The 19308-nt window shown below is 46.5% G+C and overlaps 1 protein-coding gene across 2 annotated transcripts in view; it reads left to right on the top strand.

Moving 5' to 3' along the window:
* The window catches only part of RAB29 (RAB29, member RAS oncogene family), a 106867-nt gene that overhangs the window by 21099 nt on the left and 66460 nt on the right, over positions 1 to 19308 (top strand). The window contains exon 2 of one of the 2 annotated variants that reach the window (XM_063955152.1): positions 12509 to 12580. The exons of the other annotated variant lie outside the window; for it this stretch is intronic. Within the exon in view, the coding sequence (XP_063811222.1) occupies positions 12509 to 12580 (72 nt within the window). The remainder of the gene's footprint in view (positions 1 to 12508; positions 12581 to 19308) is intronic. 2 annotated transcript variants of the gene reach the window in all.

Here is a 19308-nt window from a genome sequence, read left to right as displayed (position 1 = left end):
AGCCCCAAGTTGACTGCACACTCGACGCCCCTGTTAGCACAGTAGGCGAACTGCAGGGGGTCCATTTGAGAGTTAGTCGCTTCTCTCAGGGGGTTCAGCACCAGCCACTCGAACGCTTTCATGACCACAGATGTAAGCGCAATTGGCCTGTAGTCATTCAGATCTTTTACAGTTGAGTTCTTGGGAACCAGGTAATTGTTGAGCGTTTAAAGCAGGAGGGATCCTTACACATCTCCAGCGAGGTGTTGAAGATCCTGGTAAAGATGAGGGCAAGCTGGACAGCGCAGGTCTTCAGTGCATATGGCGACACGTCGTCAGTGCCTGTGGCTTTCCTGGGTTTGTTTTTTTTACCCGGAGAGCCGCGCAGGGGGATGCTGTGCTCAGATCCGGGGTAGATCTGAGACTGGGGGCTTCCTTCTCGAATCTACAATAGAAGTTATTCAGCTCGTCTGGCAGATTTTGCTGTATGACAGTGGGGTTTGGGCATTTCTTGTAACTTAGTCATGGCCTGCATGCTTCTTCACAATGACTCGGGGTCGTTGGTTGAGAGGTTGTTTGTCAGCTTATTGGAGAACTGCCTTTTTGCCTGCCTAATTTCACATGACAGGGAATTTCTGGTCAGTTTGTACTGATCCCTGTCTCCGCTCCTGTAGGCCTCCTCCTTCGCCCAACGGAGTTTCCTGAGCTGGGCACTAAACCACGGCTGCTTGTTAAAGGTGCAAGATGTTTTGGTTGGCACACACACATCCTTGTAAAAGCTGATGTAGGATGTCACTACGTCAGCCAGTTCATCTAGGTCAGTAGAAGAAGCTTCAAATGGGCTTACTGGCTCATGGGTTTGATCTCATTACATTTGGGTGACTTTAAAGTAGAAATAGGAAACCAGTAAGACCAGTCCCCTCCCATTACCACCACCTTGCTGTTATTAGATGCACTAAATTATGAGTGTAAAATTGATAAAAACACTGGTCCATGAACCTCAACATGCATACGTTTTAAGGAGGTTATTCAATTATTGGTGATGGCTCGAAGTGCCAGCTTGCCAATCTTTTCTTCTGTACGTTGTGACTACCATTTGTGGCTCACCTTGATCTCCATAGAGCGGTGCTGGAAAATCTCTAATGTGTAGGTATCGGATACAGGGGAAAAAGAAAAGTACTCTTTTTCTTTTTGGGGCACTCATCCTACTGATATATAAAACATAATTTATTGATAGTATTCTAGACATACAAAGATACAAAACATCAAGCTAAAAACAAACAGGCAAACAACTCATGATAGTAAGTATAAGTGGTTATCTGAGCAAATATATAACCCTAATTATAGTTTAGCTGTATTGCCTGATAAATTCTGGTCTGTAGGTGCAGGCAAGAGAATACAAACCATCCGATACCGATGTGTATCGTGGTCTGGTAAGTTCAAGATATTAGGTAAATAATGATAAAGGAGTAATGCCTTATATGGTTCAATCCAGAACATAACGCATAGAATATCAACCACTAAACACAAAGGTATTATTTATTTATTAGCAGTTTCTTATATAGCGCAGCATATTCCGTTGCGCTTTACAATTAGAACAACAGTTACAGAACAAAACTGGGCAAAGACAGACAGACAGAGGTAGGAAGGCCCTGCTCGCAAGCTTACAATCTATAGGGAAATAGGCATTGATACACAAGGATAGATGCTACCTGTTACATAATGGTTCCCCAGATTGCTAGGTTCTTAATGGGTTGTATGATATGATCACCCAGCAATGTTGGAAGACAAAATGTGAGTTTATGTGGACTGTACGGGTCTGGGACTCCGGGTCGACAACAAAAAGGCCGACACACCTTAGGTCGACATGGACAAAAGGCCGACAGGAACAAGGTCGACATGGTTTTTTTTTGTTTTTTTGGTGTCGTTTTCTTCGTAGAGTGACCGGGAACCCCAATTAGTGCACCGCGTCCCCTCGCATGGCTCGCTTCGCTCGCCATGCTTCGGGCATGGTGCCTTCGTTCCGCTACCGCTTCGCTCGGCACAGATTACCGTTCCAATTGTAGTCCACGTGGATCGTTAAGTATGAAAAGGTACCAAAAAAGAAAAAAAATCATACTTGCCTACTTTTGAAAACTAGTTTCAGGGAGATTCAAGGTAGCGGCAAAATACGCTGCACTTTCTGGGGGGGGGCTGTCATGCTCCGCCCAAACGGCTTGTCTATGTCCACCTATGGGCGTATTTATTGCCAATCAGGGGTGTGTCTTACAATTGAAAACTATAGTTCTAAAAGCAGCAAATAAAAAAAAAAAAAAAAAGGAAGAGTAATAAAATAGGTTCATTAGAGTAAAAATAGGTGGAATATATATTAAGGTACTGTGTACTGCACATTTGTGAGAAGAGACGGACAAATTGAAAACACATAACGCCAGGTAGAAACCCTTACACACATAACGCCAGGTAAATACCCTACAACTGAGAAAGACAGAATGTGTGTGTGTTTGCGTATGTGTGTGTCACACCATGGTAGAAAGCAGTGCTCCAGTACGACCCGCAGCTACACGTCTTTCCCTCTTCAAGCAGCTCTGGGACCCGTGTTCATTATCTCCAGTTGCACCGCGCACCACACGGGGGTTGACACTCGGGATTGCCCAGCACTATATCTGCTATAATATACACAGCAGGTAGCACTGCAACTGTCAACAGCTATGCAGACAGAGCCGTCCAATAGGGATAAGTGCAGATGGTGCGCCCACATGAAAAGTGCGCAGTGTGCAAGGCACTGCCTGCCATACCCTAGTTACGGCCCTGCACACAGCACCATAATATATTACAGCATACACAGCCCCCACCATATTACACCCAGTACCACATTACATTTTACACAGCCCCCCATTTTACAACCAATACCATATTACATTGTATTATGCACAGCACACACAGTCCCTCCCCCACACCCATATTACACCCAATTGAACATTATATTACATTTTACACAGCTCCCCCATATCACACATACTGCCACATCACATTACATTTTAGAACCCCCCATATTACATCCAGTACCACATTATATTAAACACAGCCCCCCTCCCCCATATTACACTGCATTACATTATGCACAGCGTACACCTCCTCCCGTATTACACCCAATAGCACATTATATTACATGATACACAGCCCCCCATCATATTACACACAGTACCAACACAGCCACCTCTCCCCCATATTACACTGCATTATGCACAGCGTACACCCGCTCCCGTAATACACCCAATAGCACATATATAACATTTTACACCCCCCTCCCCCCCATCATATTACACACGGTACCAACACGGACACCTCTCCTCCATATTACACTGCATTATGCACAGCGTACACCCGCTCCCGTATTACACCCAATAGCACATATATAAAATTTTACACCCCCCTCCCCCCCCCCCCCCCCCCCCCCCATCACGTTACACACTGTACCAACACGGACACCTCTCCCCCACGTACACCCGCTCCCGTAATACACCCAATAGCACATTATATTACATGATACACAGCCCCCCCCCCCCCCGTCATATTACACCCAATAGCACATTATATTACATGATACACAGCCCCCCACCATCATATTACACCCAATAGCACATTATATTACATGATACACAGCCCCCTCCATATTACACACGGTACCACATTACATTTCTCTATCGTCCTAGTGGATGCTGGGGTTCCTGAAAGGACCATGGGGAATAGCGGCTCCGCAGGAGACAGGGCACAAAAAGTAAAGCTTTTCCAGATCAGGTGGTGTGCACTGGCTCCTCCCCCTATGACCCTCCTCCAGACTCCAGTTAGATTTTTGTGCCCGGCCGAGAAGGGTGCAATCTAGGTGGCTCTCCTAAAGAGCTGCTTAGAAAAAGTTTAGCTTAGGTTTTTTATTTTACAGTGAGTCCTGCTGGCAACAGGATCACTGCAACGAGGGACTGAGGGGAGAAGAAGTGAACTCACCTGCGTGCAGGATGGATTGGCTTCTTGGCTACTGGACATCAGCTCCAGAGGGACGATCACAGGTACAGCCTGGATGGTCACCGGAGCCGCGCCGCCGGCCCCCTTGCAGATGCTGAAGTCAGAAGAGGTCCAGAATCGGCGGCTGAAGACTCCTGCAGTCTTCTAAAGGTAGCGCACAGCACTGCAGCTGTGCGCCATTTTCCTCTCAGCACACTTCACACGCAGTCACTGAGGGTGCAGGGCGCTGGGGGGGGGCGCCCTGGGAGGCAAATGTAACCTATATAAAGGCTAAAAATACCTCACATATAGCCCCCAGAGGCTATATGGAGATATTTAACCCCTGCCTGGATTCACTAAATAGCGGGAGACGAGCCCGCCGGAAAAGGGGCGGGGCCTATCTCCTCAGCACACGGCGCCATTTCCTCTCACAGCTCCGCTGGTCAGGACGGCTCCCAGGTCTCTCCCCTGCACTGCACTACAGAAACAGGGTAAAACAGAGAGGGGGGGCAAATTTATGGCGATATTTTGATATATATAAAGCAGCTATAAGGGAGCACTTATTATAAGGCTATCCCTGTTATATATAGCGCTTTTGGTGTGTGCTGGCAAACTCTCCCTCTGTCTCCCCAAAGGGCTAGTGGGTCCTGTCTTCGTTAGGAGCATTCCCTGTGTGTCTGCTGTGTGTCGGTACGTGTGTGTCGACATGTATGAGGACGATATTGGTGTGGAGGCGGAGCAATTGCCAAATATGAGGATGTCACCCCCTAGGGAGTCGACACCAGAATGGATGCCTTTATTTATGGAACTACGGGATAGTGTCAACACGCTAAAGCAGTCGTTTGACGACATGAGACGGCCGGACAATCAATTAGTGCCTGTCCAGGCGACTCAAACACCGTCAGGGGCTGTGAAACGCCCTTTGCCTCAGTCGGTCGACACAGACCCAGACGCAGGCACTGACTCCAGTGGTGACGGTGACGAATCAACCGTATTTTCCAGTAGGGCCACACGTTATATGATTTTGGCAATGAAGGAGGCGTTACATTTAGCTGATACTACAGGTACCACTAAACAGGGTATTATGTGGGGTGTGAAAAAACTACCTATAGTTTTTCCTGAATCAGAAGAATTAAATGACGTGTGTAATGAAGCGTGGGTTGCCCCTGATAAAAAGCTGATAATTTCAAAGAAATTATTGGCATTATACCCTTTCCCGCCAGAGGTTAGGGAGCGCTGGGAAACACCTCCTAGGGTGGACAAGGCGCTAACACGCTTATCTAAACAAGTGGCGTTACCCTCTCCTGAGACGGCCGCACTTAAAGATCCATCAGATAGGAGGATGGAAAATATCCAAAAAAGTATATACACACATGCAGGTGTTATACTACGACCAGCTATAGCGACTGCCTGGATGTGCAGTGCTGGGGTAGTTTGGTCAGAGTCCCTGATTGAAAATATTGATACCCTGGACAGGGACAATATTTTACTGTCGTTAGAACAAATAAAGGATGCATTTCTTTATATGCGTAATGCACAGAGGGATATCTGCACACTGGCATCACGGGTAAGTGCTATGTCCATTTCGGCCAGAAGAGCTTTATGGACGCGACAGTGGACAGGCGATGCGGATTCAAAACGACATATGGAAGTTTTGCCGTATAAAGGGGAGGAGTTATTTGGAGTCGGTCTATCAGATTTGGTGGCCACGGCTACAGCCGGGAAATCCACCTTTCTACCTCAAGTCACTCCCCAACAGAGGCAGAGGTCGAGGGAAGAGACAGCAACAGGCAGCTCCTTCCCAGGAACAGAAGCCTTCCCCGGCTTCTACAAAAGCCTCAGCATGACGCTGGGGCTTCTCAAGCGGACTCGGGGACGGTGGGTGGTCGTCTCAAAAATTACAGCGCGCAGTGGGCTCACTCGCAGGTAGATCCCTGGATCCTGCAGATAATATCTCAGGGGTACAGGTTGGAATTAGAGACAGATCCACCTCGCCGTTTCCTGAAGTCTGCTTTACCAACGTCCCCCTCCGAAAGGGAGACGGTTTTGGAAGCCATTCACAAGCTGTACTCTCAGCAGGTGATAGTCAAGGTACCTCTTCTACAACAAGGGAAGGGGTATTATTCCACTCTTTTTGTGGTACCGAAGCCGGATGGCTCGGTAAGGCCTATTCTAAATCTGAAGTCCTTGAACCTGTACATAAAGAAGTTCAAGTTCAAGATGGAGTCACTCAGAGCAGTGATAGCGAACCTGGAAGAGGGGGACTTTATGGTATCCTTGGACATCAAGGATGCGTATCTCCACGTTCCAATTTACCCCTCACACCAGGGGTACCTCAGGTTCGTTGTACAAAACTGTCACTATCAGTTTCAGACGCTGCCGTTCGGATTGTCCACGGCACCTCGGGTCTTTACAAAGGTAATGGCCGAGATGATGATTCTTCTTCGAAGAAAAGGCATATTAATTATCCCATACTTGGACGATCTCCTAATAAGGGCAAGGTCCAGAGAACAGCTAGAGATGGGATTAGCACTGTCGCAAGAAGTGCTAAAACAGCACGGGTGGATTCTGAATATTCCAAAATCCCAGTTAATGCCGACAACTCGTCTGCTGTTCCTAGGGATGATTCTGGACACGGTTCAGAAAAAGGTTTTTCTCCCGGAGGAAAAAGCCAAGGAGTTATCCGAGCTTGTCAGGAACCTCCTAAAACCAGGAAAGGTGTCTGTACATCAATGCACAAGAGTCCTGGGAAAAATGGTGGCTTCTTACAAAGCAATTCCATTCGGCAGATTCCACGCAAGAATTTTCCAAAGGGATCTGTTGGACAAATGGTCAGGGTCGCATCTTCAGATGCACCTGCGGATAACCCTGTCTCCAAGGACAAGGGTGTCTCTTCTGTGGTGGTTGCAGAGTGCTCATCTATTGGAGGGCCGCAGATTCGGCATACAGGATTGGATCCTGGTGACCACGGACGCCAGCCTGAGAGGCTGGGGAGCAGTCACACAAGGAAGAAACTTCCAGGGAGTATGGACGAGCCTGGAAACGTCTCTTCACATAAACATTCTGGAACTAAGAGCAATATACAATGCTCTAAGCCAGGCAGAACCTCTGCTTCAGGGAAAACCGGTGTTGATCCAGTCGGACAACATCACGGCAGTCGCCCATGTGAACAGACAGGGCGGCACAAGAAGCAGGAGTGCAATGGCAGAAGCTGCAAGGATTCTTCGCTGGGCAGAGAATCATGTGTTAGCACTGTCAGCAGTGTTCATCCCGGGAGTGGACAACTGGGAAGCAGACTTCCTCAGCAGACACGATCTTCACCCGGGAGAGTGGGGACTTCATCCAGAAGTCTTCCACTTGCTGGTAACCCGTTGGGAAAGACCAATGGTGGACATGATGGCGTCTCGCCTCAACAAAAAACTGGACAGGTATTGCGCCAGGTCAAGAGATCCGCAGGCAATAGCTGTGGACGCGCTGGTAACGCCTTGGGTGTACCAGTCGGTGTATGTGTTTCCTCCTCTGCCTCTCATACCAAAAGTATTGAGAATTATACGGCAAAGAGGCGTAAGGACGATACTAGTGGTTCCGGATTGGCCAAGAAGGACTTGGTACCCGGAACTTCAAGAGATGATCACGGAAGATCCGTGGCCTCTACCTCTAAGGAGGGACTTGCTTCAGCAGGGTCTCTGTCTGTTTCAAGACTTACCGCGGCTGCGTTTGACGGCATGGCGGTTGAACGCCGGATCCTAAAGGAAAAAGGCATGCCGGAAGAAGTCATTCCTACTTTGATTAAAGCAAGGAAGGAAGTAACCGTGCAACATTATCACCGAATTTGGCGAAAATATGTTGCGTGGTGCGAAGATCGGAGTGCTCCGACGGAGGAATTTCAACTGGGTCGATTCCTACATTTCCTGCAATCAGGATTGTCTATGGGTCTCAAATTGGGATCTATTAAGGTTCAAATTTCGGCCCTGTCGATTTTCTTTCAAAAAGAATTGGCTTCAGTCCCTGAAGTCCAGACCTTTGTTAAGGGAGTGCTACATATACAGCCTCCTGTGGTGCCTCCAGTGGCACCGTGGGATCTCAATGTGGTTTTGGACTTTCTAAAATCTCATTGGTTTGAACCACTAAAGAAGGTGGATTTGAAATATCTCACATGGAAAGTGACCATGCTTCTAGCCCTGGCTTCGGCCAGGAGAGTGTCAGAACTGGCAGCTTTATCTTACAAAAGCCCATATCTGATTTTCCATTCGGACAGGGCAGAACTGCGGACTCGTCCGCATTTTCTCCCTAAGGTGGTGTCAGCATTTCATCTGAACCAGCCTATTGTAGTGCCTGCGGCTACAAGTGACTTGGAGGACTCCAAGTTACTGGACGTTGTCAGAGCATTAAAAATATATATTGCAAAGACAGCTGGAGTCAGAAAATCTGACTCGTTGTTTATATTGTATGCACCCAACAAGATGGGTGCTCCTGCGTCTAAGCAGACGATTGCTCGTTGGATCTGTAGCACAATCCAACTTGCACATTCTGTGGCAGGCCTGCCACAGCCTAAATCTGTGAAGGCCCACTCCACAAGGAAGGTGGGTTCATCTTGGGCGGCTGCCCGAGGGGTCTCGGCATTACAACTTTGCCGAGCAGCTACGTGGTCAGGGGAGAACACGTTTGTAAAATTTTACAAATTTGATACTCTGGCTAAGGAGGACCTGGAGTTCTCTCATTCGGTGCTGCAGAGTCATCCGCACTCTCCCGCCCGTTTGGGAGCTTTGGTATAATCCCCATGGTCCTTTCAGGAACCCCAGCATCCACTAGGACGATAGAGAAAATAAGATTTTACTTACCGATAAATCTATTTCTCGGAGTCCGTAGTGGATGCTGGGCGCCCATCCCAAGTGCGGATTATCTGCAATAATTGTACATAGTTATTGTTAACTAATTCGGGTTATTGTTGAAGGAAGCCATCTTTCAGAGGCTCCGCTGTTATCATACTGTTAACTGGGTTTAGATCACAAGTTGTACGGTGTGATTGGTGTGGCTGGTATGAGTCTTACCCGGGATTCAAAATCCTCCCTTATTGTGTACGCTCGTCCGGGCACAGTACCTAACTGGAGTCTGGAGGAGGGTCATAGGGGGAGGAGCCAGTGCACACCACCTGATCTGGAAAAGCTTTACTTTTTGTGCCCTGTCTCCTGCGGAGCCGCTATTCCCCATGGTCCTTTCAGGAACCCCAGCATCCACTACGGACTCCGAGAAATAGATTTATCGGTAAGTAAAATCTTATTTTTACAAACCCACCCATATTACATAAGGTGACATTACAGCCCCCCATAACGCACAGTACGTACTGCACCCACCTGGCTTTATTGCTCCCTCCTGTGAAGAGCAGGGAGCCCGCCCGGGCCAGTGTGGTGAGAGGGGAAGGCAGCACAGGAAAGCCACATCAGGAACCAGGAAGAGAAAAGCTGGGCTGATGCACGCACCCACTGTGAGTGTGGTGGGCGGGGCCAGCCACTGTGAAGTAAAGCCCTGCTCCACTCACTGTACATGCGGCTGCTCTGCTTATTATTCCCGACACTGCTGCCTCTCAGACTGCCCGGCTCTCAGACTGCACACAGCAGGACGGCCACCGCTACACACAACCACGCGGTGGCCGGCCATGATGTCTCCGACTCCATCCCCCGCATTTCCGGACATGCGCAGACGGGATTTCCGGGGATAACAGTTGAAAACCGGGAGGCAGCAAAGGTATGCGGGGCAGCGGGAGGCTCATTTAAAAATCGGGAGCCTCCCTCTGAATGCGGAAGGGTATGCAAGCCTGGTTTAAAGGTTTGGAGACTAGAGGAGAGTCTTAGTGTGCGTGGGAGTGCATTCCACAGAGTGGGTGAAGCCCGGGTAAAGTCCTTTCATTTTGAGTGGGAACAGGTAATACATGTGGCCAAATCCAGGCCAAAGGGAGTACAAAATAGTCATTGAACAGATCAGTGCCATAATTATGGTATGCTGCAAGGTGTAACTGATTCCATCTAAAAAAAAACAGACAATGGGGTAAATTTACTAAGGTGGGAGATTTTTAGAACTGGTGATGTTGCCCATGGCAACCAATCAGATTCTACTTACCATTTATCTAGCTGCTTCTAGCAGATAATAGATATAATCTGATTGGTTGCTATGGGCAACATCACCAGTTCTAAAAATCTCCCACCTTAGTTACCCCAATGTCTATATAGACAGATTTAGCTGGGTGCACACTGGATGACATTTTGAATATGTCTGATTCTGATATTTCTGAAAGACATCGTTCAAATCGTACAGGGTGTACCCACTATATTGTCAGCGATGCACGCTCCCACGGGACATCGCACATCGGCTGACATGCCGCTCAATTTGGCGATGTCGCAAGCGCAGCATGGCCCAGCTACTCCCGCCACTCCATTGCACCTGACATCGGCGTGTATATCGCCGTGGCAAGTACAAACATTGTCTATTGTGAACTCGGAATTAGGGGTATACATATACATTTATTATGTGTATTTAAATGCAAAGAATATCACACATAAAACTTTAAGCAAGTCAATTCAGTACAAGTATAGATATATAAATGGGATACGGTTAGCATCCTGGCACTGGGGGGTTCCGGTATGAAAGATAGCGTCTAGTTAGACAGTCAATAGATAGACACCATATGTTAGACAGACATTAGGCCGACAGGGTCAAAAGGTCGACATGAAAAAGGTAGACACCATGTTTTTTGCGTTTGCGTGGATAGTTTTTTCATCTGGGACCCCCAATTGTAGAAAGGCATACCCTCGCGGGGCTCGCTTCGCTCGCCACAAGGTTTATAACCAACTCTATGCCGACATGGATAGAGAAGGTATGAAATAGTCCAAAAACATGTTACATAAAAAAAAAACATTTGTCTATCTTTTTATGTCAACCTTTTGACCCTGTCGACCTTTTGACCCTGTCGACCTAATGTCTGTCTAACATATGGTGTCTCTATCAAACGGATACCGCACTGGGGATGCCGGTGGTCATGTGACCGATGCCGAAATCCCGACACCACTCTTAATCCCGGCGCTGGAACAGCGAAAGCTGACATCCCGAGGGTAAGTATTGGGCCCCTTGTTAGGATTAGGCACTAGGGGAGGGTTAGCCGTAGCCACCACCCCCTGGGTCTTAGCCCTAGCTGCTACCCAGGCAGGTTAGGGTAGGGGGTAGGGGGCAGGTGAGGGGTGAACTCATGATACCGTCCCCTGTCGACATTCTCATCAGTCGAGATGCCTGTGTTGGTCATGTGACTATCGGCATCCCGACCACCGGGATCAAGTATCACACCCATATAAATAGACCTCCAATAGGTATGGATGGAGTGGTAGCTGCACACAGTGTACCAGGCAGTGAACGATGCGTGAGCAGACCCCCTACCTATACTTGGGGGTGGGAAGGAAGGATGGTGACCTCTGCTGTTGAAATGCTACCAGAGGTGAATCTGATACTTGTAGTGCAGATGCATAACAAACAGGGAGTCGGTCAAATTACAGTGCCTGACATAGAAATCACAGTAAGACCTGATATGAGATAGGTATATACCACAGGTGCTGCTTCCCATTATGTATGATTGACACAGTGGACAACTGGTGAGTGGTCTATGGTGTAGCTCCAATATCTTTAATAAAAAAATAAATAAAATAAAAAAGCAAAGATAAAGCTTGTGTGGATATGGGTATCCTCCTAGCCCCCTGATGGCAAACTGATAGTGAAAGAGGAAGCTGGGGAAGTATCAACACTATGGCAGTCCCCTAGAGAGGAGACAGAATACCTGATGGCCTGTATAAACTTAGTGGCAGTGATCTAGCTGGTAGAGTGTACCATGTGCACAATGGTTACTGCACAGACGAGGGCCAAAACTTACTTCTTGCCCAGGGATGCTTTGTTAATTGGTCGCCTTTTGGGTACCGTAATTATCAGTGATGTGCACAGCTGCACATCGCAACTGCACCATGCTGATAATTGTATACCCACTGAAGAGTATTAATCCAGAAGAAGGAAAAATAAGAAAACCAGTTTGCCAACTTACTTTTAGAAGGGCAAATCAATCCCTTTCCAATATCAAGATTTGCAACCCCTGCTACAGTACAAACATTTGTGACTATTATATTTTTATATGAAGGACAAGGGTCTATCCATTGTAAATATAAGTCTGCATCTTATTCCATAATGCATGCCACACTGTATTGCTTCAGTTTCGCAAGCAGCAGTAGTGGTTATGAATGTGATCATGAGATGCTTTCCATTTTTGTGTGTCATAGTTACTTCCCTTTATTTTTCTTAGTGGGTTTTTCAGACCTTTCTGTATAATATGATGACGTTTCTCCACTGCTCAATTCAGTTCTGCCATGATCTTTCCATGCTGCCCCACTCTACCCCATGATTATTCAGTTACACTTTAAATAACCTCATTTGTGTCTATTATTAAATGTCTCTAAATATTTATTTCAATCTTCATTTCCATGTACAATTCATTCTCCAGTGGATTTTGCTTTGAAGGTTGTGCAGTGGTCAGATACAGAGGTGGTCAGACTACAGCTGTGGGATATTGCAGGTAAGGTACAACCAATTTATGCTTTGCCAGCATCTTTACCATTGTAATGGCCCATATGGTTAACATGCTGTAAGTAGCATGCCAGCGCATACATTCTTAGGTCAATGTCCTGACAATGCTAAATTCCCTTGTCGTATAAACAACCCTTTATGAAGCTAAGAACACTGTACGCTGTCTACTTAAAAAGTACCGTAATGGTACGCTAGTTGCGTAACGATCGCTCAGCCGTAGGCGAGACGCTCAAGCGTCACGTTCGCTCACGGCCCAGCGATCACAGGACACGTTATTGGCTATGACTAGAGTAATGATTCGCTATGGCGTAGCGGACGCTCGAGACCACGAGGAGATCACCAGCGGCGCAGACGCTCACAACGCTATACCTTTATGTCTAAACCTTATACCAAAGAAATACACAGAATACCTTAATGTGAATACAGGGTGTAAGTGCAACCTTGTGTAACCTGACTAACTACAAAGCTGCTTGAGCGTCACCGACGCTCAAGTGAACACTTAACACTATAGAAAATACACAGATACTGGTTTAGGTTCCAAAGCCTATTATCTGTATTATATCTAATATACTGGTAAAAAGGGGATAACAGTACAAATGATACACTACAATATAACAGAGACTTCCTAACCACAGAACTAAACAATACTATCTAATACAATACAATGCTAGTCTAGGGGAGATACGAGAGAGAGAGAGAAGGGAAAGAGAGAGAGGGAGACGGAGAGAGATGAGAGAAATTGGCTCACAGAAAGACAATGATTACGGAGAGAAACTTACGCACAAGGGGAAACGATCGCATGCGCCTGGACATCCAGCACCCGATTTTCAGCAATGAGAACCGTTGAAGAGTGAGAGCTGGATGTGGTCGGCCTGCCTATTTATGCCCCACACACAATGCAATCTCCTGGTCCTACAATCCCATTGTCCATTGGCCGAAGGAATTCGGCCCTGCATCATAACAAAAGGTCATAGGGTGATTCATACAGGTGGGCTGTGACGATTTCCAACAGCTCAGGTGGGTGGGAAACTGGGTTTCCCGCCGCATACCTGAGTATGTGTAAATAATAGAAATGGACATAAACTTCTTATGTCCATAACTATTCGCACGAGCGATTAATACGCTCCAAACCAACACCGGAATATTGCTAATTAAATACTCTTCCGATGGGTACCAAACACTGCTGTATGATTCCTGTTAGACCCTTCGTACGATATAAAGAGGGATTCCTCAGCTCTGGGACATTGTATTTTAACCAAACTTTCAGAATCTATCAAAGGGACCATGATCTATAAACTACATTAATTGTGAACATTTGTAACGAATGAGTCGCACGCTACGACTACATAAACTCTACCGTAAATACGCATACCGCGCCTGCGAGTGCACGCTATTGCGGGTATGCGCCTCCACGGGAGAGCGTACGCACGCGCAGCGCGGACCAGTGTGTGGTGCAAATATGGCAACGTGCATTGAGACATTTTTCTGACTTTGACAGTCCACCCTTTGGCAGTCAATAATAACTGCCACAAAACATTTAAGGAGAAAAATGCAAGTCAGGGGTTAATTGATTTCCATGGTGGGGTAAGGAAGAAGAGAGGAGTAGGTGTGAAGAGGGTATGACCTAGTGAGAAAGTAGAAGCATGTGTGTATGAGTCCATGTTTGGAGGGTCATGTATCATCGGCACGTACGTGTTGTAAATCAAGCTTCGAGGTATTGCGAAGTATACATTTGAATTCCTTCTTATCCTGTGGTACAGGTCTGTGGATGGGCTGTCAAACTTTACCGAGCTCTTTTCGGATTTTGAACAAAATGGGGAGCACATTTTAGTTGATGATACATGAATGGGGGAGGTATGTGGTTGCTGATATCTGTGCCTGTATTCCCTATCGTCTATGTGTGTCGTTACCTGAGGGTTGTAGAGATGAAGATAAAGAACACTTACGAAAAATGCAATGATATTCTATGTCAGGGAAGTGTACATCTGTTGTTGAAGTTGTGTTCGGTATCTGTTGAGAGTCGTCTTCTTTGCGCTGTTTTGCTCCTTAGGCATGAGCAACAAGCTTTGTCAGTGCCATCAGATTTACAAAAATGTTGGGCTAGCGTGAGTTTAAAAATACTAGGGAAACTGGGGATCCATGGCAAAGTTCATCAAGTGTCCATATTTAAAGTTGTCAAATCTTCTTCTTTGGTGCTTGTCTGTTGTCTGTATAGCGTCTCGTCAACTTCCTCGTCCAAGGGGGTCTTTGTATCTTGGAGAAAAGCAGAAAAACAGGTGAAAGAAACGGACCGTATAATCGCATTTTCATCACATTCTGGTTTCTATCATTGGGTCATAAATCAAATCCAGGTTAATTACGGTTTCCTCGCTCCTCAAGCTCATCACTCTTGTACTTTGTTTGCACCTCATTAAAGCCTGCCCGCATCTAAATATCAATCCAATCGATATAACGACACCCAAGATACATAGTAGAAACTTTCCAACATCCATTATGACTCCTTGAGCCCATTCTCCCAAACCGGAGAACCAATTTCGCGGGTTCAACCATGACACCCAACCAGTCAGCTCATTACCTACAGCAGCAAGGGTGAGATTGTGTTTTCGACGAAATTCCCACTTCAATTGGAGAATATCGTCCATCTTTTGGTCTATGACCTCTACCGGATCCTCGGTGCTATTTGTGATATACGTGCAACACTTTATGCCGTACTGTGTTGCCAATGTAACACAATATCCGCCTGTTACTGCTGTAAGATAATTAAGAACCATCCTATGCTGAACTAGTTCTGTTTTGTAAGCTTGAAGTTCTCTTCCAGTGTATCTAAACGTGTCATCATACATTTCAGTGATATTATCTAACAAATTGGCGAGTGCGGAAATGTATCTATAATTCATCACACCTCGAGCGGTGCGAGTGAAATCTAACGCTACCAGAACCTGAATCCCGGTGGATTCATGGATAAGATCAGAGGCCGGATGCTCTAACCTTTCTGACAGTTGTCTTTTAACTCGGTGCTCGTAATGAGTGTGAGTATAAGGAGCTTGGGCACCACGGTGTATGTCCTTCATTTTGTCATGTGTTACAGTCATCACTTCAGGCAATACTTTTCCAATATAACACAATCCTTCAGAGTTTGGGGCAAGCCACTTGTACGCCTTTCTCCCGCATATGAAATATGCATCATCGGGGAGAACATATGGGACGGAGAAGGACATGACCATGTTACAAACCTTCCAGGTGAAATCTCCTGACCCTAATTCTTCCATCTGCCTAATGCACGTATCAGTTTGTACGATATGTGCACAGTATCCTGGTGATACCTCTCCAACTCTAGTAATCCTATTTCCTAAGGTATATCGATACCGGAAAGATTTTCCTCTACTGGCTATATGGCGTACGAGCTCTGTATCTGTAGGCATTCTATCTGCTCTGTGTGAAAAGGTCATGGTAAGGTTGCTCCATGACACTTCCCAATTTCCCGGTTTTCTGGGATTGGAGATGTTAAAACATAAGAGGGACCTATCCACATGGTATTGGTGGAGCTTCAAACTAGGAGGGCTGGAGATGTTAAACCTCCGGTCCACCGGTCTCCCACCACTTAGCTCAAGTACCTCCCCTAACGTTAAAGGAAATGGTACTAGCCCTGATTTACTGTGACCCTGAGGTACTTGAGAGCATACCCAACAATCTGTTTGGTTTAACACGTTACCCACTAGAGAGTGATAGTCACTCAATGGATGCCGGTCCATATGGATATTAAAACTAGATTGGCATTTCTTTATGCATCCATCTTCAACCAGATTATCACAGAGCCTACAGATACAATTTTCTTCAGCTAACAATCCATCACAATTTCTTCTATCGGATCGTTTTCTGATACTCGCCTTTGCTTGTTGGTTTGGTTGATCTTGGAAAACTACGCCTCCATCATCATAATCGGAACCCATTCCAGAACCTCTCTCGACCTCTATGGTACTCTCGCCGGAACAGACTGCTCTGGTCAACATCATGGTTAACATCAAAATCCGGATCACAGTCTCTTGGGGCAAGTCCATCTTTGAGGAAAAAATAGAGAAGAATGAGAAGGGGGAAAAAGAAATCTTAAGGGAGAGGGGCTGGGAAGTGGAGAAAAACAATAAAAGGGAGAAGGGAGTCGACAACTGCTTTCGGTCTTCAAGGCTCAGGTGCCGCCTCAGTCCTCCTGGAACAGACACTCCAGTGATACAACCTCTACCGTCTGTTCCTTATCACGGGACTTCTCTGGATCGGCAACCTTTTTGCAGTGGGATGAATGGACCCAAGTCTCTCTCTCAGCAACCTTCAATGCTGTGGTGCTAGTCAATAAGACCTGGTATGGTCCTTCCCATCTATCAATAAGACAACCTGAGCGTAGAAAATTTCGTATCATTACATAATTCCCAGGTTCAATGTCATGACAATTACTACCTGGTAAATCAGGAATCACCAACTTCAGATTATCATTTTGACTCCTCAACTGTTTACTCATGTTAATCAAGTATTTTACAGTTACTTCATTGTTACATTTCAAATCATCCTGAGGGTTAATCATGACATGCGGTTGTCGACCAAACAGAATTTCAAAAGGGGACAGGTTAAGAGGGGGCCTGGGAGTGGTTCTGATGCTATACAAAACAATGGGTAAAGCTTCTGGCCACGTCAATCCTGTCTCTGCCATTACTTTACTCAATTTATTTTTAATAGTGCTGTTCACTCTTTCGACCTTCGCACTCGCCTGTGGACGGTACGGAGTGTGCAGCTTGCTATCAATTCCCATCAATTTACACATTCCTTGAAAGACATCACCGGTAAAATGGGTACCCCTATCACTTTCAATGATTCTAGGGATACCATATCTACATACAAATTCTTGCACAATTTTCTTAGCTGTAAACATAGCGGTATTTGTAGCTGCTGGAAAAGCTTCGACCCAATTCGAGAAAACATCTATACAGACAAGTACATATTTCAAATTTCTACATGGGGGTAATTGAATGAAGTCAATTTGTATTACCTGGAAAGGGCCGCCGGCAGGTGGGATATGGGATGGTTCTGTAGGTATTGCTTTTCCAATATTCTTTCTCAGACAGGTAAGGCATGACATTGCTCTTTTACCCGCATGAGAGGAGAATCCTGGGGCGCACCAGTATGCTCTTACCAATTTGCACATCCCCTCCCTGCCTAGATGAGTCAGCCCGTGCGCTGCTTCAGCCAGACATGGAAGGTATGCCCTGGGGGCCACTGGTTTACCATGTCCATCCGTCCAGAGCCCTGAGGACTCCTGGCCATATCCCTTTGCCTTCCAGACTGCTCTTTCCTGTGTGGAACACAAATTCTGCATCTCACACAACTTCTGTGTGTTGATGGTATTAAATACCATCAACTGTGTGGTGTTTGTCCGTGTGGGGGTAGCAGCTGCAAGCTTTGCGGCTTCGTCTGCTCGGCTGTTACCAAGGGATACTGGGTCTTGGCTATATGTATGTGCTTTACATTTGATAACAGCCACTCTGTCGGGTTCCTGTATCGCTGTTAGAAGCCTTTTTATGTGAGCTGCATGCGCTATCGGTGTACCAGCTGCCGTCATGAAATTTCTGAGACGCCATAGCGCTCCGAAATCATGTACTACCCCGAACGCGTATCTAGAATCGGTGTAGATATTGGCAGACTTACCCTTAGCCAATTCACATGCTCTGGTTAGGGCGACCAGTTCAGCAACCTGGGCTGAGTGAGGTGGGCCTAGCGGTTCCGCTTCTATGGTGTCTTGGTCATCTACGACTGCGTATCCAGTACACAAGTCTCCCGAGTCTGACTGTCTGTGACAACTACCGTCCGTGTAGAACGTGAGTTCTGCATCTTCCAGTGGATTGTCACTGATGTCGGGCCTTGCGGTAAAATTTTGGGTCAAATATTCCATACAATCATGTGTATCTTCCTTTGCATTAAATCCTCCTTCCCCATCACTCTCATCTTCCACCCTTTGTGTCTGACCAGGCACACCTGGGAGAAATGTTGCAGGGTTTAATGCACTGCATCTTCTTATGGTGATGTTTACGGGGGCCATTAATGCCAATTCCCATCTTGTAAACCTTGCTGATGAGACGTGTCTGGTTTGGGCAGAATTCAATAAGGCAGATACCGCATGCGGTGTATGGATTGTGAGGTTGTGGCCTAGCACGACATCTTCGCTTTTTGTCACTAGCAATGCTATCGCCGCAACGCTACGCAAGCATGTGGGGAGGGATCGCGCTACCGTATCTAGCTGAGCGCTGTAATATGCAACTGGCCTGCTGGCATCACCGTGTTTTTGTGTTAGTACACTTGCTGCGCACCCAGCACTTTCTGTTCCGTATAGTTCAAAGGGTTTCCCATAGTCTGGCATACCTAGTGCTGGTGCCTGCGTTAGACACTGTTTGAGTCTCTCAAATGCTGTTTCGGATTCGTCTGTATGCGAAATCCGATCAGGTTTGTTTGAAGAGACCATTTCCTGCAGAGGTAGCGCCAATATGGAAAACCCTGGGATCCAATTACGGCAATACCCACACATTCCTAGAAACGTCCTGATCTGTTGTTGGGTTTGTGGCAGTGTCATGTCTCTAATGGCTTGGATTCTATCAGCGGTCAGGTGTCTCAGTCCTTGTGTTAGACAGTGTCCCAAATATTTTACCTTAGCTTGGCATAATTGCAACTTGTCTTTGG

The sequence above is a fragment of the Pseudophryne corroboree genome, chromosome 2 (genome assembly GCF_028390025.1).
Source record: "Pseudophryne corroboree isolate aPseCor3 chromosome 2, aPseCor3.hap2, whole genome shotgun sequence".
In the NCBI taxonomy this organism is placed as follows: Eukaryota; Metazoa; Chordata; class Amphibia; order Anura; family Myobatrachidae; genus Pseudophryne; species Pseudophryne corroboree.
The sequence above is the reverse complement of the archived record's forward strand: the minus strand, read 5'-3'. Positions and strand labels throughout refer to the sequence as shown.